Here is a 26,440-nt window from a genome sequence, read left to right on the forward strand (position 1 = left end):
CGACAAATGGGGCAAATACCCAGTACCTCGGTTACCGGAGGACAGAAACAAAAGGAACCAACGCCTCTCTCCCCGAAGATCCAAGGGCAGAGGATTCCAGCGTTTTAGACCATACAAAAACACATACCAAGCACCTCGCCCTGCAGGCAGGGGCCAGTCCTTTCGGAACAGACACAACAAGAGGGGAGCCAGCTCAGGTCCAGGACCCAGCCGCACCCAATGAGAATCAACAGACCCATCCACTGGAAGAAGCCATAGGGGGGGGTAGGCTTGCCCTCTTCTACCAAAGATGAGTTGAGATAACTTCAGACAAGTGGGTCCTAACCATCATTCGAAAGGGATACTACCTGGACGTCCATAGCATCCCTCCAGACAAATTTGTAAGATCACTGTGCCACTCCCTCTCCAAGAGGATGGCGGTGGAAACCACACTGACAAAACTACTCTGCATAAAGGCGATAACCTCGGTGCCCACGCAACAACCGGATACTGGTCATTATTCCACCTATTTTATCGTCCCCAAGAAAGAGGGAACGTTCCGGCCCATCCTGGATCTAAAGTCCGTCAATCGTTACCTGAGGTACTACACTTCTGCATGGAAACCCTACGCTCAGTCATAAGGGCAGTACAACTGGGAAAGTTCCTGACTTCTCTGGATCTCTCAGAAGCCTATCTCCACATCCGGTCCATCACGACCATCAGCGCTTCCTATGCTTCGTGATACTGGACCATCATTACCAGTTTCGGGCGCTACCCTTCAGATTAGCTACTACCCCTCTGACGTTTACCAAAATCATGGTTGTAGTGGCGACGACACTAAGGAAATAAGGAATCCTTGTATACTCGTATCTGGACGATTGGCTGATCAGGGCAAAATCTCCAGAGGAAAGTTACCAGGCGACCACCAGAATCAAGAACCTACTGCTGAGAATCTCGGGTGGGTCGTCAACACAACCAAGAGCTGCCTGTAGCCCTCCCAATCGCTAGAGTACCTGGGAGTCCGGTTCGACACCAAACCAAACAAGACAGTTGTTCTTCCCCCTACAAGGAGAAGGAAATTGATGGACCAGTTGTGAAAACTGTTGAGGTATGCTCGCCCCAAGGTATGGGACCACCTCCAAGTCCTCGGCCTCATGACATTGACCCTAGAAGTCGGCCCACATGCGACCACTGCAAAGTTCCCTACTGTCACGATGGAACCCGATGTCCCAGAATTACTCCGTTAGTCTCCAGCTACCAGCAGAGGTGCGGACCCAGCTCCAATGGTGGCTACAAGAAAACCATCGGAGTAAGGCTATCCCCACCGACCTGGATCTTGCTCACCATGGATACGAGCCTACGAGGGTGGGGAGCCCACTGCCAGGAACTGACGGCCCAGGGACAAGGAAGATTCGGGATGGAACATAAACTGACTGGAAGCCCAAGCAGTCAGACTAGCCTGCCTGCTATTCAGTCACAGACTGTGGGGCGAATCTGTCAAAGTCATGTCAGACAATGCCACAACAGTTGCCTATATCAACTGCCAGGGAGGAACCAGAAGCCAACAGGTGTCCCTGGAAATAGTCCCCCTAATGGCGTGGGTGGAAGCAAACCTCCAAGGAATCTCAGCCACCCACATCACGGGAAAAGACAACGTCACTGCGGATTACCTCAGCAGAGAGAGTCTAGACCCAGGGGAATGGAGGCTGTCGACCACAGCCTTCCAGTTGATAATAAACTGCTGGGGAACCCCAGCCATGGATCTTCTGGCAACCCGGTCCAACGCCCAAGTTCCCAAGTTCTTCAGCTGCAGATGAGAGCCACAATCCCAGGGAATCGACGCCCTCATCCAGACCTGGCCACAGGAAGACCTGTACGTCTTTCCCCCGTGGCCACTACTGGGCGGGATCATTTGCAAGATAGAACACCACAAGGGGCTAGTACTTCTAGTGGCCCCAGACTGGCCAAGAAAGCCATGGTACACAGACATGTGAAGACCTCTTGTGGGGAACCCTCTGTATCTACCTCCACACAGGGACCTTCTCTGGCAAGGACCGATCCTCCACGAAGGCCCAACTCTATTCTCTGTTACGGTCTGGCCATTGAGAGGACTTGCCTGACGAACAGCGGTTATTCCAAAGCAGTGATTGACACCTTGCTCTGAGCACGCAAGTTTTCCACTTCTCTAACTTGTATACGAATATGGAGAATATTCGAAGCCTGGTGTGTGGACCGCAACATCCTTCCGCGGACAGTCAAAATCCTTATGATCCTGGAATTTCTGCAGGACGGCTTGAAGAAAGGGTTCTCTCTCTCAACTCCCTCAAGGTTCAGGTGGCCGCACTGGCTTGCTTCAGAGTCAAAGTGGACAGCATCAACCTATCATCCCATCCAGATGTCTCCCGCTTTCTGAGAGGGGTCAAACAAAATCGACCACCTCTAAAGTGGCCGGTCCCCCTATAGAATCTCAACTTAGTACTAGACTTCCTCGCGGGAGCTTCCTTCAGGCCTACACGCGGTCTGTCACTACGGCTCCTGACCCTGAAGACTGCATTCCTAGTGGCAATATGCTCAGCCTGCTATATCTCCGAGCTTCAAGCACTATCCTGTCGGGAACCGTTCCTCAGGTTCACACTGGGATCCATACAGCTTTGCATTGTCCCGTCTTTCCTTCTGAAGGTGGTCTCTCATTTCCATCTAAACCAAACCATCTCGCTGCCATCTCCAGACAAGCATAAGGACTCTGAAGACGCACGCCGCCTTCGCCATCTGAACATCAGCAGACTCCTAGTCCGATACCTGGAAAGATCGGAATCTGTACAAAAGACGGACCACCTGTTCATCCTTCACAGCAGGAAGAAAAGGGGGAATCGGCCTCGCAGGCAACCATAGCCCGCTGGATCAAAGAAGTAATCAAGATGGCCTACATAGAGGCAGGGAAGCCTCCACCTCTACAAATCAAGGTCCATTCTACAAGGGCCCAGGCAGGGTCCTGGGCAAAAACCAAGATGCTGTCACCCGCCGAGATCTGTCGGGCAGCGATGTGGTGCTCCATACATACTTTCTCGAGGTTCTACCGCCTGGATGTCCAGGCCCGGGAGGATACAGCATTCGCAAGGGCAGTATTAAGTGGGCCACGGGCAGTCTCCCACCCGGTTCGGGAGTAGCTTTTGTACATCCTATTTGTCCTGAGTCCATCTGCTACAAGCTAGGAAATGGAGAAATTACTTACCTGATAATTTTGTTTTTCTTAGTGTAGACAGATGGACTCAGCATCCCGCTCACTGCTGCCCCAAAATCCGGAAACCTCGGGGGACAATCCCCAGCAGTAAGACAAATGCCGGGTGTTGGCGTTTTTTGGTTGAGTGCACTGGCAGTCTCCAGTTGGAAATAAATTCAACCAGCACAAGTTAATCAAGTTATTAAAACACATATATATCCACAATTGCTTTTTGAGGAGAATACTGAAGAGCTGCACTTACTGCACGGGTATATGTAGGCTGACAGATTGAAATCCGACTCAGTCTCCCAACTGCTATCAGGAGTACACTATATCCATTGGTCCTGAGTCCATCTGTCTACTCTAAGGAAAGCGAAATTATCAGGTAAGTAATTTCTCCATTACTGTAGTTCTTGAAGTGACTTGATGTTTAAACTTAGTTATCAAGACCTTAAAGTTAAAATACCAACTTGGTTATATTCCGAGATTTTCTTTTAAAAAAAAAAAAAAAGTTTTCACAGTGCAACTTAGCTAGATATCTTTGAAGATATCCAGTTTAAGTAGCAAGTTATCTAGCCACACACGGTCACATACTTTAAGAAATCTAACTTGTGATATTCAAACATAACTGATTAGAATTTTAAGTTATCCAGCTACATGTAGCCAGATAACGTTAGGCGCGTATATTCAGTTAACTTTTATCCCTCTGAATATTTTGGTCAAATTATCTGGCTAACTTTAGCTGGATAACTTGTCCGCTTGCTGGCTTACTGAATATGGGCCTCTTAGTGATATTGTTTCTTGTCTTGTATAATTGTGGAACATTTCAGTCTTAAAATACAAGATTAAATGACATGACTTTTAAAAGCAAACAGAACATTAGCAAAACATAAAATATTTCTGGTATTAATATTAGAATGACATTACAATGACGACATTCATCCCTTATGAATGCAAAACAAATTGATGGAGATTCATTTATCATGGGATTTTTTTTTTTCGTCTTTCATGTTTGCTGTAAAGACAACTAGGTGCAAGTGCCACAGAGAGAGCCCAGATGTTAAAGGCGGGAGACATACACATTTTGACAAATATACACAGACATCGTGGAGGAGAAGTTCTGTGAGTATGGCAAGATTTATTTTGCAAACAAATGAAGGTTTGTAGGTTTGAAACATAGGATATGATGTTAGATAAGGATTGTAAGGTGTATCTAATTGGCCCAATTTCATTCCAGTTGCAACTGATTTTTGGTTTTCTCATCCCTAAGGATCTTCTGTGTTAATCCAATGGTTAATTGCATCGTTACTGTTTTTTGTCTCCACTTCCACCGTGCATCCATCCCATTTCTGTGGAAAAAATATTTTCTAATGTGGCTCCTTAGACTGCCTCCTTGGAGCCTCCTATTGTGATCTTTTATTCTTCTGCATTGTTTTTTTATGACAAAGGTTTGCTTCTTGTGCCCATGGTTTACCTTTTAGATAGTTGAACATGTCTATCATATCCCTACTCTCTAGAATATATTTATTAGTTTGTCTCATCTTTTATGGCTTTTGTTGTAATCCTGGCAATATTTTGGTAATCTTTCTCTGGACTGCCTCCACCCTGTCTGTATCCTTTCATAGGTACAGCCTTCAGCATTGGACGCAATATTAGAGGTGAAATTTTGCTATTAACCTGTATTAAGACATTTTCACGTTTTGTTTTTCTACTAAGTATGCCTCTCCCTTAACATTTAGTCCTCCCTTTGATCTGTTTTACACTAAACTTTCTTCCTACCAGTTTTATAGCACAGCAAGAAGTTGAGTTAATATACCCAGTTTAAGGCTGAAAAAGAAACTGAGATGTATAGCTATTTGGAAAGGCCAGCAAATACAAATAATTGCTATTTAAATCTATGGGAGACTCTGTAGCAAATTGGGCAATAATAACCTTATAATGAAGTGTATTGGGCCTGCCCTGCTGCTGAAATGATTAGTTGATATATTTCCTGATGCATGAGCCTGGTTACCTCTATTTGGACATACAGAGAAACTCATATGACATCATTCCCCTATAGAAAAATGCAGGAAATAACACTGAGTGTTCTCAAGACATGATATCAGTGTGAACTTACAACAAGACAATAATTACCCCACACTTCCTCATTTTGCATACTCTGAAATACTTATTCACCCTGGGTCTATAGAAATTACAGGGGGAAATTCCAACATACATGTAAAGGTGAAAAATTTCAAAAGTATTTCCTTGAGTAAACAGTTGTTTACCTATGATGAAAATATTTTAAAATCTTTCCTTCCATATGGGGAAAAGTACTTGAGGGTGGGGTTAGATCACATAAAATGCATGCAGAAATTAAATTTAGAAATCAAGGGAAAACATTGACAAGGTATTAATCACACATCTTTCTCTTTCACACACCGTGCAGTGCTTAATCCCTACATAGTTGTCATGGTCTTGCAAACTTACAACCCTGTTATACAACAATTGATAAGGCTAGAGAGACTGGTCAGTGGAGCTTATCTGTTGCACACAAGGACTCTTGAACTGTATTACCTCACCTGCATTTCTTTTCCTGCATCCCTAGTTGAATGCAATAAAAATGTGCGTTCTGTCTCACATTTGAAAGCTTCTTTCTACCTTTTACAACACAGCCATTATTTATATTGGCTGGCATGGTGCCTTCTGGGATAGTATGGCCTGTTTAGTATCTGTTGTCACTGCATTGAATAGGGATGCATGTGTCAATACTAACAGCAGTAACCGTGCCATATACAAGCATACATATCAAGAGGCCAAAGAGTGACTATTGTCACTCATTGTTTTGCCCCAAAACCTGTTGTCTAGGATCACCAGAGAGTACAGAATGATTTTCATTTGCTTCTAGGCAGTAAAAACAGTTATGGATATGCTAAATGCTAGTAATCCATCCCTCTAGTGGTGGTTGGAAACAAAGTATGGTACTTAATGCTCATTACCTGACTGAGTAAAGGAGATGTCAACCTATACCTGCACTGAAACCCCTAGCCTCCACCAGTTTACATTCAGGTAGCTGGTCCTCCAGATTAACAGTGGTACATGGAAGACTATCACTGGTATGTCATCCTGGCCAACTTCAATAAGTCTTTTGGCATGTATCGTCTTGATTATTTGTGTGTATGTGTAGGATTTGATCTGCACACATTGTTGATGAATTCCATTGGGTGCTACTAGACTGAGTCTTTTCTCTTGACTAAGACTTTGCTTTGCACTTATTGGACTCAGTCCAGTAATGAGTGTCATTTTTTGGTATGTTTTATTTTTGTTTTTTTATGTGGGGGAAGGATATTTTTCAGACTGACTCAGACCCTATGAGGTGGTTGATTCGGGTTTAGGGATTGAAGAATATGAAGAGAGGGTGGAATGGGCAAGGTTTCCCCATTGACCGATAGAGGGAACTTCATTTTTATTTATTTATTTATTTATTTAACAGCTTTTAATATACCGGTGTTCGTGCAAGCACATCACGCCGGTTTACAATAAACTTGAGAAAGGAGGAAATTACAAAAAACAGGGAGTGGGGGAGTGGAGCAGGAGTGAAAAGAGGGGGGGGGAAGAGGGGGGAGAGAGGTAAAGGAGGAAAGACAGCAACTGAGAAAGGTACAAGGAACATATCAGTATTTACAGGATAGGTTGCTTAATGAGGTTAGAACAAGGTTAGATACAAGGGTCTGGAGGACCAGCTGTGGCTGATGGAGGAGATCTAGTGAATGAGTATTTTCCATTGTCCCTGTGTCTGCAAGTGCCTTCATGAGGTATCTGTCCGGCATCTGTTATATTTAGGGACCTTTTTTTCCAGTTTTATTTTCTCCAGATATTTATCAGTGTCTTTCATAATGAACAAAAATGGGATTAATATCAGAGGAGAAAACAGTGTGTCTCTTTTCACTGATTTTTTTCCTGTATATTTTGTTTTGATAAACATGAATAAATTCCTGAGGAAATAAAAGAAAAATTGAAAATAAAGATCCCAGCTGTATTCTCCAATTTTGTTTGTCTTCATCATTTATCTAATTTCCAGATTTTATGCTCCCACCTTTTATCTCTTTCTACATGTGATTTGTAGCTTTCTTTCCTTTTCATACTTGAATGACAATTCTTTGTTGCATGCAGTGGAAAGATATGTACGTTTTCATGTTCTCTGAATAGTTTCTGTCATGATGCTGGTCTTTGTCTGTCTTTGTTCATGTTTTGGCATAACTGTTACCTCCTTGTATCTGAGTGTCTTCCATTTCTCTTTTCCTCTGGAAAACTCAAAGCACATAGTAGCCTCTTTAAAGGCCCATTGTTCTGTAAACCAGTGATGACACCAGTGGATGAATACATCCATCCCCTGGAGTTTATTCTGGAGGTGAAGAGTTGCTCCCCTACTGAAGGTATGGGATGAATTTTAAAAGCCCAGCATGCGCCAAAGCCGGGAGATATGAAAGTATGTCCTGCCGGCGCACACTGCATTTTATAAGGCGATCGAGAATGCACGTATCTCCCAGTACATGCACAAATAAGTTGCAAAAAATGGATGAGGTGTGGATGTGGTCTGGGTGGGACTTGGGCGTTCCAGGGCTTTAACATGCAATGTATGCATAGGTATTTACGTGCACTAGCGCACGCTAAGGTTCCCTGCCGTGTAACTTTCCTATTGCTATGGATGGTGAATAAGTAATAAAATAAAAAAAATTCTAGGCTAGTCAGTGGAATTTTAAGGCTTGGTGTTAACAGGTTATAAGGGAGGCTGTTTAACTAAGGGGGGAGGGGGGTTAGGAAGTCCAATCCCTTACCTGGGAAAACTGGTAATTGAGTTAGTGCGCATGTCTACTAAAATCCCCCCACTTACGCAGTAAAGGTGGTATTTGTGCAGACATCCGCGCATCCATTTAAAATTGTGCGCACATGTACGCGTGTACAGTCCATTTTATACCACGCGCACATGTTATATGGCCGTCTCCTTTAGTTTGGGCCGGTATACATGCGTACATGTGCGCCCACTTGGCTGTTTCAGAGTTACCATCATAGTTATCTGTTGCCTTCTCTTGCTTTTCACTTGCTGCTTGCTGGCCTCACCTGGACATGGTTTTGCTCTGGGATCAACAGAAGGAAAATAGGACCCTCAAGGCAGGTCACTCCCACACTACACTGAAACTCTAGAAGCCCAGAATTCTCTGCCTCTCTGTCTGACCCTGACCCCCTTTCCCCAAGGAAATGGGAAGAATGTTAAATACAATTAAATTGGCTATGTGATATACAAATTCTGTTCTCTGGTTGCCATTTTGTGTCCTTTTTAGTTTTGCCTAGGCTTGGGGGCAAGTGTGCATGGATGATGGGTCGGAATGTGAGTGAGTATGTACAGAATGACAGGTTAATGTTCAGATAATGTATACTTATGACTGATTATGGGAAACAGGCATGAATAGGGAGTTGGTGAAAGGAGCAGTTGAGTAGTGTTAAGATGCTTGTCAGATAGGTAGGTTTAGCAAAGCTGCTTATTACCACAGGTTTGCCATTGGATGATGTGTTGAACACTATACTTTGTCTGTCTATAGAAAATGGCAAGCAACAGCTCTAAAATGGGGCATTCTCCATTGACAAACAGGCATGTATTAGCCATTACATATGGGTGAGGTCATCTGATGGCAGCTTTCAGATCCCAGCTCTCAGAGCTCATTAAAGACTTTGCTGATCATGCATGGGAATTACCAAATCTGCATGCTGCCTCATGAGCCCCTCAGTCTGTCTTTGTGTGAGCTACTGCATGACATGTCCCAGTCTCTTGATATTTCTCTCGTTTTGGAAACTTAAACTTGTGCCTGGACCTGCCTATTGCTTGAATATCTTTTCTGCTGGTGCTTCAGTAGCCTCTCAAACACAACTTTTTAAGTTATTTAAAAAAAAAAAAAGTTGAAAAGATGTTGAGAAACATGGAGAAACCAAGACCCAAATGCCCCATAGTCAGAGGGTCCAAAGTCTGTGTCTGTGAGCACCGGGTTTCCATCAGACACACACTCCATGTGCTACTGCTGTTTAGGTCCTAACCATGACTCTCTAAATTGCTATAGCTGTGGTCATGTGTCACCAAGCATATAGCAATACAGTGCCTGGAGAATGGAAGCTTTGAGAAAGGTGTCAGTGAGTAAAAGCTCTAAACCTTTGTGCGAGGTGAAACCACTTCTCATTGAAAAGTGAAGCATCTTCTGGCTCCCGACACAAGACGTCACATGTCCTCCTTCTGATCCCTCAAGCATGGGATAGCTCTCCCTATTCTGCATCCCCCTCCCTCACCACCCTGTGGCACCAGCATCTGGATGCACCTCAGGTTAAGGGCTAATATGGCACAGAGGCCTGTGTCGCAGGAGAAGGTGCCAAGAAAAGAATGAAGTAAATGGGGGACTCCCTTTTGGGGCTAACCCCATCCCCCTCAAAGCCGAAGAAAAAGTCAGCACCATTGGCACAGGGCTTCATAAAGAAGGGCCGCCCTCAATGCCAAGTCCCTACTATGGCATAAGAAAAGCCAGAGCCATTTTTGTAACAGGATGCTAGTTGGCAGTTGCTGCCGAAGCAGCCAGCATGGAGCACCTCAGAACAGGCATTCTGTGTGGCGAGGGATACAAACATGGCCCTGGGTTCCTATTCTGCTTTATCAGCAGCCCTGAGTCAGGATGAGCAGATCTGGGTCTCTGAAGGAAGGATGCTTCCCTCCAGCTCTAGCCTAGGGGATCCTTCATCCGGTGGAAGCCTAGTTATCAGAAATAGTGAAGAATTTCTTTGTCTCCTTGAGCTCTGAAGACAGCATGTTCATCCAGTAGCTCATACCTTATCTGGTGGGGATGCATTGCTTCTGCAGAGCAACCCTCAACTTGTGACTCTTCAATCATAACTAATTCATGCCTCCTTGTCAATGGAGAAAAAAGTTTGCTTACCTGTAAATAGGGTTCTCCATAGACAGCAGAATAAATTATCCATTCTTTATATCCACTCACTTCCCTTGAGAGACATCTTCCTCTCTTAAGCTGTGAGAACTGGGTCCATGTCAGTTGACATCACCTGTGTGTAATGACGAACTCATTCTGCTGTCTAAGGAGAACTCTGTTTACAGGTAAGCAGACTTGTGTTTTTGCACTTCTATCCTGAGATTTTTTTTTTGTTCAATCCCAATCCAGTGAAATTGGATAGAATAAAAAGAAGAGAGTAGCATGGGTTGGCTGCCATGATTTTTCTTGGAAGGAAAGTAATTAAAAAAAATATTTTTCCTCCCTTGAGAAATGATGGGAGCTATGCAGGCAAAGGGAGGCTGACCAGACTTGCTCCTGTTCTGAACAGGAATAAATGTTTGGGATAAAGGTTTTAGAGAGGGTTCCATTTCTTGTGCACTATGAATTTATTTACTCAAGCCCTTTTGAAATGCCTTTTTGTAACAGTAGCCAATCAGCAAAATGCAATATTTGACTCTTTGCTTCCTAGAGGACCAGATATCTGAGGATATAACTCTTTTGTATCATTTTTCATTTTCTGATGTTTGATACATTGGGATTTTTTGTAGTGAATGTATAAGATTGTGATTATTGTTTACTTCTGGCATCAATAAATTATACATTTTTCTTGTATTAACATTAGAAACTAAAGTAATTAAACTAAGATTAACAAAATAGCTGGGTAGAGATGATACAATTTAAAGGCTAGCAAAGATTTCAAAATACAGACTTCCAAAATTTGTAAGGTCCTTTCTTCAAGCAATTTCATTTTAATTTAGAGCTTTGATGGTAATGTATAAAATAGTAGTATTGGCTTTGTCTTTTGGGGATGTCTCTTTCATTTTTGGAATTGTATTTTTTTATATGGTCTTGTTGTCATTATGTTATATTGTTTATTATTTTCTATGTTTTTATTATTTTTTGTTTGGCAAAACAAAAGAGGTGGAAAGACACACACCAAAAAATAAATGGAAAAAAGAGGTGTGGAAAAGATACTGTCCAAATGGAAATCCACAAAAATAATTTAATGGCAAAAATGAGTCACATCTCAGATAAAAGTGCCAGGATCCCTCGACAAGGACCATGATTCGCTCAAGATACGTCAGAAAGGACAAATACCTGAAACACAAAAAAATCATATAATAAAGGACAAGTCAATACAGGCAAACAGCAGTAAATGAAGCAAGAGCTACATAACTTAGATACTTCAGAGTAATTTAAACAATAAATGTTGATGAAAACTAGCACTTGTATACCATAAACAAAACAAGTCAGCCAAAAAAATCACACAAGAATAATCAATCACAAAGCAGAAACAACTTTCAAAGGACATAAAAAATCCAATAAAATATTAAAACATTTTATAATCATAAGGAGATTAGAACTACTTTTTCACCTTTTTTTTGTTTTTTCCATCATTTATTACATTTTTCATTTTTGTAACCAAAGCAAAATCCAGTATGTTAACCTAATGAAGGTTAAAATGAGTGATGTTCTTCCTTGGGGCTTTGGATACACATGGCTTCTCCCCTTGCATGGCATTCTCTCTCCTTTGGAGATTGCCTGTCAATCAAGACGTATGTTTAAAAATGGCATGTGTTCCTGCATTTTTTTTTTAAACAAGCCTTGAGTTTGTCTTTCTTTTTGTGGGTTTTACTAGAGGTTTCAACAAATTTCTATGGTAATTATAACATTTCAATATAATTTCTGCCTTTATTAGCTTTATAATAAAGATGCACATCACTGTATAGTTAAAATAAGAAGGTAACCATCCATTACCTCAGGACAAACTTAGGGCCTGTTTTTACTAAGGTGTCTCTCCCATTCTGTATGAGATGATTAGTAAATGAAGCCCCCTAGATTGGAAGCCCTCTGAGGACTGGGAAATAATTAAAAGTACCAGAATGTAATTTGCTTTGAAACACTGACACACACACATATGGAAACCTTAATTACGGTATATCCACTTTTTTTCTGAAAATACCTTTTTTTTTAGGGGGGGTAAACTGAAGAGAGAAAATCTTGCTTTTGGTTTCTTAAAGTTGCAGGAGGTATTGTGCACTACTGTTTTTTGGAGAGAATACACAGTACGGTGCAGGAAAGTTATACTCTGTGTGGAGACAGCATTCGAGTAGGTTTGCTCATCATAGAATCTATAGACGTTACTTAGTATCTTTTTTTAAGAGGTAGTTATTTTAATTTTTAATCAGTTTTACTTTGGGGTAATTTTTACTGTTTGCAATTCTTCTATCCCTTCTCACTCTTGCCTTCCATCCCTTTTTCTCTTCTTCCTTCCTCCTTTCTGTCTCTTCTTCCCTTCCACCTCCCTCCTTTTTTTCTCAACCTTCTTCCCTCTTCCTTTCCCCTCTTCCATTGCTTCCTTTTCCACCCCCTTCCCCATCTTTGTCTTGTTTTTCCTCCTCTTTTTCCCTTCCACCTCTCTTCTTTACCTTTTCTTTCTTTTTTCTTTTATTTCCCCCTTCCTGTCTTCTTCCCCTCCCCTTATTTCTAGATATTGTATGTGCATCCTGGAGTGTGGCACCAACAGATATTTGGATGGTACAATAGCAATACCCTTGCAGTGAACAAGCAACTTTCATTTAAGTTTTTGGGCTATACTTATAAACATGATACATTATACATTTTATCTTTGTTTTGTATTTATTTTGTAAATGAGGTTTTTTTTTTTTTAATTTTTGAGATTTTATATTACGTCTACATATTTTTCAATACAGGTATCTCAGGGTTTTCTTGTTGCTGTTTTACTGTTGTTTTTACATGTACAAGGTATGGTCCCATTTTAAATTTAGTTTTATTTCTGTCTGACCTTTTTTTATATGTTTATATAATTTATGGTAATGTATTAATTTGTCTTTTATCATTCTATTTTTATAGATTTTATGTTCAGCCCCTGATGCAGGCGTTATCCAAAACATGGCCATGGCAGCTCTTTTTAGCATGGTTATATATAATTTGGTGGTTTTTTAATGATTGTATATTTTTATGTCTTATTTACTTTAAATTTAGTATAAATACATTTTTTAGATATATTTTTTATACAGTATTCACAACATTTTTATCTATGGCAGCTTTTTTTTAGTCTTTGAATACTGTAAACCTCTTTATAAAGGGGATTTCTCCCTTTATCTCCTCCAGCATGTACAATGCTGGATTTATGTTTTAAATACATTACATACTGGAGGCATGAATAAGGAATCAAATGATCTTTTTATTTAACCTTCTGGTTTTTCATATTTTTTCATTATACACCAGTGTTGATGGACTACTCTGCATATGCATGTAATTTTGATTGGTTTCCATTTACAAAATGATTTTCTAGAGCTACTTATTAAATAATTGTACATAAGATTTTTGTACGTTTATGTATAGCATGTTTTATGTCCATAAGGTTAAATTCTTTGTTATATTTTTATTGACTTTTTATGATATTGTTCTTTAAAAGTTATTTCTGTTTTGTGATTGTGTATTCTTGTGATTATTTTGGTGCCATTTGTAGTACTTTAAGAGCTGACTTGTTCATAGTATACATGATGCTAGTTTGCATTAGTGTTTATTGTTTAAATTACTCTGAATTGTGGGTAAGTTATATAACTCTTATTTCATATACAGCTATTTGCCTGTATTGATTTGGACTTTATTATATGATTCTTTGTGTTTCAGATATTTGTCCCTCTCGATGCAGCTTATGCAGAACACAGCCCATGTTGGGATATTCCTAGCACTTGTATCTGAGATGTGTGAAGTATTTTTGCCATTATTAAATTATTTTTGTGGATTTTCATTTGGACAGGGTGCATCTGTTTTTTTCCACAACTCTTTTGTTCAATTTCTTATATTTTAATGCATTGCCCAGAGCCTGCCAGGTTTGGGTGATTTATAAATATAAGAAATAAATAAGAAAGTGGTCATTTCTTGTTTTAGTGCCTGGTAAATTATTTCAGATACATTCTTTCACCAGTATATTGCCTGCCATAGAATATTCTCTATGAGTTATAATTTCTAATATAAACTTGGGGCTGAAGTGCCAGAGGTTTCTCTCCCCCCCCCCCCCCCCCCCCCCATGAATCCTGCTTCAGCACTGCCCACCTGGCATGTTGTTCCAACTTTGCTATTTTGCCAGTACCATAAGCATTCTCAGAATTCATTGGTGAGCAGTGCTAATCTTGTCACAAGATCTTGAAAATACTTGTGATGCCAGCATACTAGCTCAGTGAAAAGTTTGCCATGCGCAGTATCTTTGTTTGTTGCCATGTGGCCATGTGCCGGGGTTTCCAATCCCTGATATGCGGTAAACCTAAGAAGTATATTTGGATGGTGTACCTATGTTCTGCTTGGCTGAATGAAGCAAGTCAGTAACTCACCATTATTACACTATAAAAGAACATTTGAATTGCTTTACCAAACTGATCTGACTGTTGAGAGAAAGTCTGACAGACTTTTAGAAATATGCAGTCTTTCAGACATTATTTTAATGTATAATGAGGCCAGTGTTATGATCAGCACACCATAGTTAGGCCACTTAAAAAAAAAATGAATACCTGAAGAGTAAGCTGCTGCAACTTAGATTTCTTAAATTTTGTTGTAAATTGCAATTAGTTGTTAATAAGCAGCTACCATAAAATTCCTAGTAACTAAAGATTTTCTTTTAATTGTGTATCCATTGCGAAAAAAAAAAATCCTTAGTACCCAATCAATTGTAGCAATAAAAATTTGGCAGAACTTGATACTGTATATGCATACAAGCTTCAAATCATCCAGCCCAAGTATGTGCCTTTAGGTTTCTTTACATGCGTGCTTCATCTGCACAGCTTGATTATTATATAGCGCTGGAGGGGGCTTTTGTTGAATATTGAAGAGTGACATCAGATTGCAGATTTGAAAAATAATGAACTAGAGTATGAAAAGCCTAGCTGCCTTGTATTAGAAGCATAATATATTGGGTGAGGAGGGCAGTAAAGGAATTGGTTAAAAGAATGAAGATTTATAGCATAAAATAGCCTATGGCTTGCAAGCTAATCAATAAAATTAAATGCAGTCTGTGTGTGTTTGTGTTTCTGCCATGGAACAGAGTATAAATTAGATTAAGAGCTACACAAATGGACATGGACAGAGCTACCGCAAGCTCTCGGACACAGTTTCGTTCCAGTTTAATTTGTAGTTTATTGTAAACTCTTGGCTTAGGTAGATAAGACAGCTGAAGAGGATTGCATTTCAAGTCCATGCTTTTTAGGCATTGTAAATCAAGCATAGACATTACATTTGTAAAGCTTTGTTTTATTGCTTTGGAATGAATGGCATTCTACAAAAGAAGTTATATCAAATGGAAAAGCAAGATAAGTAAGAAAATGTTTTAATTTTTTTTAAATCACTTGGTAGTCTGATAATTTTTACAGTTCTGCTTTTTACAGTGAAGATTTACTTTGCACTTCATTACATAGTTTAAGGTTCTTCCATGTGATGGAGCACAAGTTGAAATGTGGCCAGCCAGCACCATTTTTTTTCATACAGAGCAGACTCCAGAGGGTATGACTCGGGGAAAGGTGGGTATTTTTTATAAAGGGGCTGGATTGGGAAGGAAGGAGCCTACGCTACATTTGTATCTTTTTTATTTTATTGGGCACGGAGGTCACCTCTAGGGATGGCGAGGAGATGGGACAGGTATCTCACAGTAGTCCCAGGGGTGGAGAGGGGTGGTCTGGCCCTTTAACTTCTAGCTTTGGGAGCATCAGGGCCTGCTTTAGTGTCCCAATGGTCCCGGGAAAAATTATCTACAACTCCTGAGTTGTCGCTAACTTTCATTAAAATAACGCAACTTGTGATTTTTCAGGCAAGTTGTTTTCTTTACATAAAATTGCCCAGTAATGAGCCACTATGCATGCATTTGCAAAGCATTTACATGCAAAATAGCTCATTAGTGTTCTTGGAGGGTAAAATAATTCATGGTAACGTCTAACTGAGCTTGGTAAATGACCCTCTAAGTTTGTCAGATAAGTGTTTCAACATCTGGCTAGTATAAGCGGATAACTTTAGGACAACAGGTGAGCAGTCCTAAAGTTTATCTGGCTAATTTTAATAAGCGGCATACCCATGCCACTGACTTATATCGGCTAATTTAGCTGAATAAATTTATCCAGTTGACTGTCTTAGCTGGCCAGCAGCTGAATATGGACCTCAATAATTTGATCAGATGCCCTTTAATCAGGTCACTATGTGTTACTCCTGCTACCACCCTCTGTCATCCTTACAGTCCACTTCCCCCCCAAAAATCCAAATACTACTTAACCGCTATTCTTGTGATAAACAAGGCAACAGCTTTATTAACAAACTTATCAAACAATATGCACTGCTCTTGAGTACAAGAATAATGAAAGAAAAGGTGTTGAATTGCCTCCATCTTCTCATGTTTTAAAGCTTCATTTACTTTCTTCCATACTACTGAACACCCTTTCTTCCCGTACCTGCTGAGTCTCCCTAACTCGCGGTTCCCTCCAGAGACAGAAACTTGGAGAAGGCTACAACTAACGCTGTAAAAGCTTGAGTGAAATAGAGTACTACTTATGGCCATAAAAACATAGAAAGTTTTTATGGCCATAAGTAGTACTACTTATGGCCATAAAAACATAGAAAGTACCATGCTGGGTCAAACTAATGTTCCATCGAGCCTGCATCCTGTCTCTTAACAATAGCCAGTCCAGGTCACCTGGAAGTACCTGGCAAATCCAATAGGAAAGTCCATTCCATGCTGTTCACTCTCAGATGTAAGAGGTGGAGAAATAAGTCTGTTTGGACAAGTCCACCAGAAATTTGGCTGAACCTTTCTTAAACTCAGCTATATTACCTGCCTTGACCACATCCTCTGGCAACGTCCACAGTTTAGGATAGATTAGTTTGTGGATTTATTGGAGAATAGTGTGTGTATCTATATATGTGTGTGTATGCTGATATAGTTAATTGATTTGTTGAATATCTTTTATGTATTGTTACCCATATTGGGTATGGGTTTACCTATAGAAAAGTGACTGAAACTAAATATTTATCATATTTTATCACTATTGAGAAAGTATTAGAGGAAATGTGAAAAAAATTGTTGTTACATTATTCTCCTAGGACAAGCAGGATGGTAGTCCTCGCAGATGAGTGGCAACATCAGATGGAGCCTAGCATGGAAAAACTTTTGTCAAAATTTCTAGAAGCTTTGACTAGCACACTAAGCATGCCCAGCATGCCACTATCCGCGTGTCTTTGCGAGGTCCCACTTCAATGTCTCTCTTTCCGCGGTGCAGTTGCCTCTCAGTTTTTCGAGCTCTGCTTCTTCTGCCTTTTGGCTATAAAATATTGTTTTTCTTCCGTTACATCGACAGGTCCCCCCCTTCGCCAGTCAGGTTATCCCCTCGGCACGGTAGGTAGAAAAAAATTTTTTTCCTTCTTCTCAGTCTATTCCCAGCATCCCACTTCTCGGTGGCCCCCGGTCATCGACCGCATGCCAGCTATTTTTCATGGTGTTGTCTGGTTTCCTTCGGTTCTCCCAATGCCCGTGGATCATGTCAATCATGGATCCGCAGGAGGTCTGCATCCTCTGCCTGGGGGCATCTCACGACGTCAGAGGGTGTCAACTGTGTGATCAGATGACCCCCAAGGGCCGTCGTGCGCTCTTCAACAAAATTGAGAAACTTTTTAGATCCAAAAAATCTGCTCCATCCACGCCTGCATCGGAGTCATCGACACTCGGGGGTCACGGGGAACTGCTCGATATGCTCCCACTTGCCATGTCCCCAACATCGTCTAAAGACAGAGTGGCTGGTGACCGAGCCCCCTTAGTTTCACTGATCTCCAGGACATCGGAATCCTCCGCCTCCTTGGTGCCAGGGAAAGACCAGGCTGAGCACCGTGGGAGATCCTGCAAGCATAGACACTGGTCGCCGTCAGCACACGGCTCCGGTTCCGGTGTGGTATTGGCTGCCATACCACCACCGAAGCGGCCCCCATGGTATGGAGGCCCCATCCTCCGATAAACCTGGGAGTACCAGGTGTTCCCCCACCGATATCAGTGCCAGGCACCATGCCCCCTTGGAGACCCAAGGAGGCACTGGTGACGACATGTTCCCCTCCCTCAGACCTGGCCTCACTGGACTTTCAGGAGGAGTTTGCCTGCAGGGTGCAGAGTGTGGTGCTCCGAGCTCTACAGAGCATTGAGCCACCTCTGCCATCGGCCCCCGTACCGGTGCCAGAGGCTCCGCTGTCTATATTGGTGCCCCTGCTTGAGTATCTGGACATCCGCCTGGGCACCCTTCCAATGCAACCGGTGCCTGAGGGACCCTCAGTTCCCCAGCAGCCACCGATGCCCCCCTCGTGAGCAATTCCCATCATTGGGTCCTCCTCTGAGGAAATTGCAACCAGCGCCGTGGTCCTATCTGGCTGGCAGACTGTATTGCCTTCTGCTATGCACAAGCGGGCCTTCAGCTTGGAGGCCGAATCAAAGCTCACTCTGTGAGGGCCATGGAGACGTCAATAGCCCACTTGCAAGCAGTGCCTGTCAGACATTTGCCAGGCAGTGACATGGAGTTCCCTGCACAAGTTCACTGCTCACTACTTTTTAGACAAAGATGGTTGACAGGACAGTGCCTTCGGCCAATCTGTCTTGCGCAATCTCTTCCAGGTTTAAACCCAACCCTACCTGAGACCCCTGATTGGACCAGGCTGTCCCCCTGCTGATCATTAGCACCGCAGTTATGTCCGTTGGCACCTTGTTTGGTAGCTGTTGGTCTTGAATGTAATTGGGAACAGCCTGGAGCTTGGTATTCACCCATCTGTGAGGTCTACTATCCCGCTTGTCCTAGGAGAAAGCACAGTTGCTCACTTGTAACAAGTGTTCTCCTAGGTCAGCAGGATATTAGTCCTCAGAAAACCCGCCCGCCACCCCGCAGAGTTGGGCTTTTTCTGCATTTTATTTTCTTTTTTCACTCTTACTTTTATCAATGTTATGAGACTGAAGGGGGACCTCGCGTGGACGTGCGGATAGTGGCATGCTGGGCTCAGTATGCTGGTCAAAGCTTCTTGAAACTTTGACAAAAGTTTTTCTGTGCCGGGCTCCATCTGATTATGTCACCCATCTGTGAGGACTAACATCCTGCTGTCCTAGAAGAACACCTGTTACAGGTAAGCAACTGTGCTTTCTTTATTACAATAACATTTCTTTAAATAAGGATTTCTAGTTATTCTTTCACCAAAGGCTTTAACAGAATCAGAACTTCTCACTTTGGGGGAAAAAGCTATTTATAGCTGTAGAAACGCTTAGGGATAGAAATACAAACTTTATCAACATTTCAGAAAAAGGAAGAATTGCTGTACAAATCTATTCAGTTTTTTTAAAGATGTAAATAAACTTGTAGATAAAGATGAGTTGGTTGAAATAGTATATTTTAATTCTCACAGGACAAGCAGGATGGTAGTCCTCACATATGGGTGACATCACAGGATGGAGCCCTGTACGGAAAACTTTTCTGTCAAAGTTTCTACAAAGCTTTGACTGACACTGGCACACTGAGTTCACTGAGCATGCTCAGCCTGCAATTATCCCTGTGAGCCACAGGTGTCTCCCTCAGTCTTCTTTTTTCCGCTCCGCAGTCAGCATAGCGGTTAGGAGCTCTGAGAAATTCTAACACTTTTTCTCACGGAAATACTTCAACTTTTACTTCATAAACACTTTTTCCCTGCACGGGTCTCCCTTCGTGTACATTTATTTGACACTCTGTGAGTACTTTGCCCTGTTTTTTCGGTCTGTTCCTGTCACCTCCCTGGCTTGCCAGCCGACTGCGGCCTTCCCTCTCCCTATGTTGTCAGTTAGCCACACATAGCCTGCGAGTGTCCCTCTGTGACATTCTGCCTGGTTATTAGCGCTAGAGGGACAGGGACCTCCACGGTTTCCGTTGCTGCCAGGGCCCCTGTCGATTCAGGTCCTTCAATTTCCTCGGTACCCTCGCGCAGTCGATGCCCCCATCGCTACCGTCTGTACCCCCTTCAGACCGTCCTGGACTCTTAGATGCCATCGGTACCCCTCCCCCCGCGGTACTCTGATGCCATCATCCCTGCATCGTTTCTATCAGTGCCATCCATGTTTTTTCATCCATGGCACTGATTTTTCCTTGGGTTTCATCGGTGCCATCATTGCCCGGATGGATGCCATCGACGTACACCTTGTCTTGTCGCTGCCTTCCATGCTCGGGTTGATGTCACCGTCACCCGAGGCACTTCCCTCGATGCCAGGGTCATTTCCATCTATGCCATCCTTTATTTTATGGATGCCATCGATGCCCAGGTCTGTTTCCATCAATGTCTTCGACGTTCCTGTCGATGCTGGTATCATTTTTCCGTTACCAACGATGGTTTTTCGATTCGATGCCACATCGTTCCCATAGATACCTACGCCGATGCTGTCAGTGCTCAGTCACTGTCATCATTGCTCTAGCCAAGTCATCGATGTTTTTTCATATATATTTTTGACGATACCCTCGAGGCCGCTTCGGCCGCCATCGACACCGTCAATACCGACATAGCACTGCCACGTAATGCCCTCGCCTAAACACAGTGCTCCATGCTTTGGGTTCTTATTAAAGCCCCGTATTAGCCTACAACACTACATAGTGCCAGGAGCAGTGCAGGCATGCTGACAGTCCATCATCAGTCGCCATTCAAGATAGCGAGGGCATCCATCTCGGTGCCGGGGAAAGACCGGGCCGAGCACCGTGGCATGCATCGTCACCGATGCCATCCAGCACATCGGTGCTATCCTTCTCGATGCTGGACAATGCTCGGGTTGAGCAACGTCACCACTGCCATCGGCACTGTTCCGCACAGTTTTTGCAGTCTTTGGTGCTCCAGAAACACCGGAATGAGTTCCGAAGAATTCTGCACTGGAGTCACGAGACATCGAGCTGCTGCGATGAGGGCCAGGTTCATGAGCTCGTTAATCGGCTCCCCTGTTCCCAAGGCATGCCCCACTGACATCGGTGGGGGATTGTGGCCCTCCACAAAATACTACCGTGGTTGCGCCAGCCACGCTCAGCATGTCTCCTTTATACCTGCGCCACCATACCAGGCATCAGAGTTGAGACGGGCGTCTACTCCCTCTGACTCCTGGAATCCACGGAGCCAGCAATCCTCACCAGCTCGTCCTTTGGCGATCCACGTTGGATGATAAGTACCCGCTTCTGCGGCATTTCCATTGAGATGTGTTCTCTAATTCGGGCCACATGGTTCGAAAAGTTCTAGGTCATGTACCTTCCAAGAACCGTATTAGTGTCACATATCGCTAATCCAGCAATGTCAGCCACAATACCAAGAGAACCTCTCTATCTTTTCTTTGGGATTGCATCACGACATCCTCCCGTTTTCAGCAACGATGCTGATGACAGGTCTCGATGTCTCCTTGTACAGCTCACAGAAATGCGGGTAAGACTTTACCGCTCACTCTCCCGTGGGAGGTTACATGATGTCCAACTGGAGGGAGCTGATGTAATCTGGATATCTCCTGGGCTCCCAACTGGCCGGATACCAGAGCGGCCACCCCACCTTGTACCAAGGTTCCCCGTACACTCCCCCAGACGCTACAAAGCGCAGAGGGGGGAAGGGGGGGTTGGGGAGTTTTAATTACACTATTCTTTCTTTCAACAGAAAGTAGTTACTCTCTGCCCATTCTGGACCTCAGAAATACCAACTTTCTTCAGAAGGCACAGGTAAAATGGTATCTCTCGTTACCATGCTTCCATATCGCAGTAAGTACATTACCTCTAATCTTTCTATGTGCTTCATGGTGAGTCAACAATATTACAATTCCAAGCTCTGCCGGTTGCACCAGCTTCAGCAACTGGGGGTATTCATTGAATCACTATCGTTGAATGCTGCTTCTCTGCGGAGTGCAACATCATTCACGCTTTTCCTTGCATGGACAGCTGCATAACCACAGTCAGTCCACGCAAGGAGCTCTAACTTCTTCATGACTCACTATACATTTACTAACTGGGATTACTGTCACTGCCATAAATCCCTTATACAACACTTCTGGACACCACAGTCACAATGACCTTCCTGTCCAGCATACACTCAGACATTCTAATAAATTCTTACCTGTCCCTGCGCGCATTTTTCCATAACCTAAGCCCCTCAATTCTTCAGTGTCTGGCTATGGGGTTTTTTCACTATGCACTTTCCTCATAGATCCAAAACTGCTATGGGTTAGATTCAGTGAAATTCCATTATCAGTGGGTCTAAGCTGTTCAACCGCTTTCGTCCCCCATCTATATTGCAGATCTAGAACCAAAATCCTAGTCTGATCCCGCTCATGCTCGCATTTCCTCAGGGTTGTAAGTTTGACCTAAAATCTTCTCAACCCAATATGCGTCTATTCTGCTTCAGGCGCAGTTTCACATAAACTTCCTGGAGCTTGTAGTAATGAATTATACCCTTATGTCTTCCAATACTGCCTCTGCAACAAATCTTTGTGCATACAGACAGACAGCATAGGGACAATGTGCTTACCAACACACAAGCACGCACAACCTGCGCAGCTCTACCCTTAGCCCTTGCTCACTCTATGCATCCTAGGGCCACTTATCTAAGAGATTTACCGAACGCACTAATAGACCACCTCCATGTATGTTCCATCCTCTCGAATGGTCTCGGACTACATTTGTGGCGTGAAAAATCTTCTAGTGTTGAGGTCAACCAAACTTGCCCTCTGCGTCCGCATCCAACCATACGGTACACGGATTCTCCTCGCTACACATGTTTCCAATGCGTTCCCATAGACGCCTTTCTTCCATCAAGGGCCTCTTAAATATGTCTCTTCCGCTGCCTCTCATAGCCAGCTCTCTTCTAATGCTGAACCAGGACGGGGTTCATTGTTCCTCAGACCCACGTCCTGGCCGAGACCAGTGTGCTTCCCATACTTCTCAATCTATCACACCAGTAACCAATTCGCCTTCTCACCAGTCAGACACAAATCGTAGACTCACTGATGTTCTCAGGTACTGGTAGCGTCACAAAATCTTCCACAAATAAATCCTACCATTCAAAAAAGCATGATTTACCACATGACGCATACAAAAGGGTATTTCCCTTTTTCTTTTTCTACACCACTCTTTTCTCTTGCTCCCTTGGATTCTGCTCCCCAGACATCCTCCGCATAGGTACACTTCTGTTGCAATTGGTGTATCGTTTGGGAGTGGGGATACCCGACTAACGGTAAACCCCTTCTGAGTCAGCTTACCATGGATTATCCACTGATCAAGCCACCTCTATTTTCACTAGTCACGGAATGGAACCTATATGTTATCCTTATAAGCCTCATACATTCTCCTTTTGAGCCTTTCCATTCCTCTCATTTCACAGTTTGACATGGGAAATTCTTTCCCTCATAAATGTCATTTCTGCCAACAGGGTCAGTGAGTTACACACCTTGTTACATACTCATCCGACCCTGCGTTCCTCCGTGACCGAGTGGTTTTACATATTCAACTTCATATCTTTCTTAAGATAGACGTTGCATCTCACCTTACTCAGAATATACTCTGCCCATTTTTCCCAACACCTCTCTCTCACCAAAGCGAGAGGGTTTTTACACTCCTTGGACAGTAATAGTGCACTTGCATTCTATCTGATCACACTACACTCCATAGGAATTCCACCTAACTCTTTCCTTCTGTGGCAAGAGTCAAGCTGCGAGTTCCAGTGGGCAACCAGACCTATTCCTCCTAATTGATGGTCTGTATCTCTCAGGCATTTCACTACAACACTGTGTGTCACCACACTCTGTTGCGTCCGTCCTGGCCTTAATAGCTTCCCTTGGCCGCTGCTGCTTGTACATATTTATCAGGCTGCAACCTGGAGTTCTCTCCATACCTTCGCAGCCCATTCTTGCTTAGATACAACTAGCCAGCATGATGCTCCATGTTTGGCCAGTCCGTCTACTCTTATTCTTTTCGGTTTCACTACCCAACATCCTTCCACCAACCCGTTAAGGGTTTCAGGATGCCCTCCGATCCAAATTCCACCCCCGTCATTGCACCTTTCGCTTACATTTGGTGCACTCTCGGACATCCTCAACTCGGTACTCACCCATATGTGAGGACTACCATCCTGCTTGTTCTGTGAGAAAACAAGTGTTGCTTACCTGTAACAGGTGTTCTCACAGGACAGCAGGATGTTAGTCCTCACAAAATCCACCCGCCACCCCGCGGAGTTGGGTCTGTATATGTTTTTACGTTTATTTTAGTTTCACTTGCGCTTTTAGCTATAAGACGAGACTGAGGGAGATAACCTGTGGCTCACAGGGATAATTGCAGGCTGAGCATGCTCAGTGCACTCAGTGTGCCAGTGTCAGTCAAAGCTTTGTAGAAACTTGACAGAAAAGTTTTCCGTACAGGGCTCCATCCTGTGATGTCACCCATATGTTAGGACTAACATCCTGCTGTCCTGTGAGAACACCTGTTACAGGTAAGCAACACTTGCTTTTTCAAAAGGTTGTTGACAAAGTCCCACCTGAGAGACTCTTCAGGAAATTAAAAAGTCATGGGATAGGAGGTGGTATCCTATTATGGACAGGTAACTGATTAAAAGGTAGGAAGCAGAGGATGGGACTAAATGGTTAGTTTTCAGAATGGAGAAACAGCACTAGTGGATCATATTGGGACCTGTGTTTTACATATTCATACATGTTCTGGAAAAGGAACAATGAGTGAGATGATAAGATTTGCAGATGACACCAAATTATTCAAAGTTGTTAAAATATCAGGAGATTACAAGGTATTGCAGGGGGACTAGGAGACTGGACATCTGAATGGCTGATGAAATTTAATGTGGAACAGTGCAAAGTGCATATCAGGAAAAATAATCCCAACTCCAGGCATACAGTGCTAGGTTTCTTATTAGGAGACACTACTCAGGAAAAGGACCTCAGAGTTCTTATGGACAATACATTGAAATTCTAAGCTCAGTGTGTGGTGGCAGTCAAAAAGCAAATAGTGTTAGGAATGATCAGGAAAGGAATGACAAATAAAATGGAAAATTTTGTATTTTGTGCAGTCTGGCCGCCTATTTCAAGAAAGACATAGAGGAGTAGTAAAGATGCAGAGAAGGGCAACAAAAATGATAAAGTGGGTGGAATGGCTTTCCTATTAATAAGAGACTACATTGGTTAGGACTCCTCAGCTTGAAAAGAGGCAAGTGGGTAGGGGGACATAATAGAAGTTTATAAAATTATGAGTAGGCTGGAACAGGTAAATAAAGAATGCATATATATATAAATAAAGAATGGTTTATTTACCCTTTCAAATAATACTAAAACAAGGGATGCTCCATGAAACTAACCATCAACAGATTTAAAACAAATCAGAGAAAGTACTTTTTCCCTTAGTGTGCAGTCAAGCTGTGTAGCCTGTGTAGCATAATGGGGTTTAAAAAAGGGTTGGACAAGTTCCTGGAACAATAGTCCTTAAAATATTAGACAGAGAGAATAAGGGAAACCATCACTTATCTCTGGAGTAGTATAAAGAAATAGATCTACTTTTTAGGATCTGCTGAGTACTTGTGACCTGGACTGGCTATTGTCAGCTCAAACTAAAGGAAACAATGATGACAAAAGTACATCCTTAGTAGAGTTAAATATGCAGCCAATAAGTGTATTGCAAGGCCCAAGGGCAAAGACTGAGACCTTTCAGCTTTGGGAAGCACATGTAGTTCAGTGACCACAGAAACTGAATTGTGTTATTTCATTTATATAAAGATCAAAGTATTTTAATCAAATTGTGGTCAAATAGGCATGCATTGCATGCAATAATTTTGATAATTAATGAAATAAATATTTTGTTATCTCCGTTTCCCTTTAGTTTTCCATTAATACCTAGCAATAGAGGAAACATTCATGTCCATTTGTAAAACAATTATATATGCAAAAACTCACATTGAAAATGAGTTGGATTCTTAGCCACTTACTTAATATACTGAGTCCTCAGCCTGTTAACAACAAAGAGAGCTATGAAATTTGAGAGCGCTGTTGGCTTTTACCTCTCTACTTGCAAGTCTGAGCAACCTGGAGGTACCAGAATTTCTTTTTAATGCACAGCTAAGAAGCTGTGGTTGTCTTTCAATAAAAGGATATTTAGTAGTCTATGACAGATGCAGTGGACCTGTCTGAAGTTTCAGGATATCCAATGGGCTGCAG

The 26,440-nt window shown here is 42.6% G+C and overlaps 1 protein-coding gene across 9 annotated transcripts in view; it reads left to right on the forward strand.

Annotated features, from left to right (window-relative positions):
* Nucleotides 1–26,440, forward strand: part of CCSER2 (coiled-coil serine rich protein 2) — a 547,725-nt gene that overhangs the window by 430,970 nt on the left and 90,315 nt on the right. For 8 of the 9 annotated variants that reach the window (XM_029609300.1, XM_029609304.1, XM_029609303.1 and 5 more), the window contains one exon: nucleotides 4,223–4,321. In XM_029609300.1, the coding sequence (XP_029465160.1) occupies nucleotides 4,223–4,321 (99 nt within the window). Of the gene's footprint in view, nucleotides 1–4,222; nucleotides 4,322–13,884; nucleotides 14,013–26,440 lie in introns of those variants that run through there. The other variant, XM_029609308.1, reaches the window with a different exon arrangement.

The sequence above is a fragment of the Rhinatrema bivittatum genome, chromosome 7, assembly GCF_901001135.1.
Source record: "Rhinatrema bivittatum chromosome 7, aRhiBiv1.1, whole genome shotgun sequence".
Classification (NCBI taxonomy): domain Eukaryota; kingdom Metazoa; phylum Chordata; class Amphibia; order Gymnophiona; family Rhinatrematidae; genus Rhinatrema; species Rhinatrema bivittatum.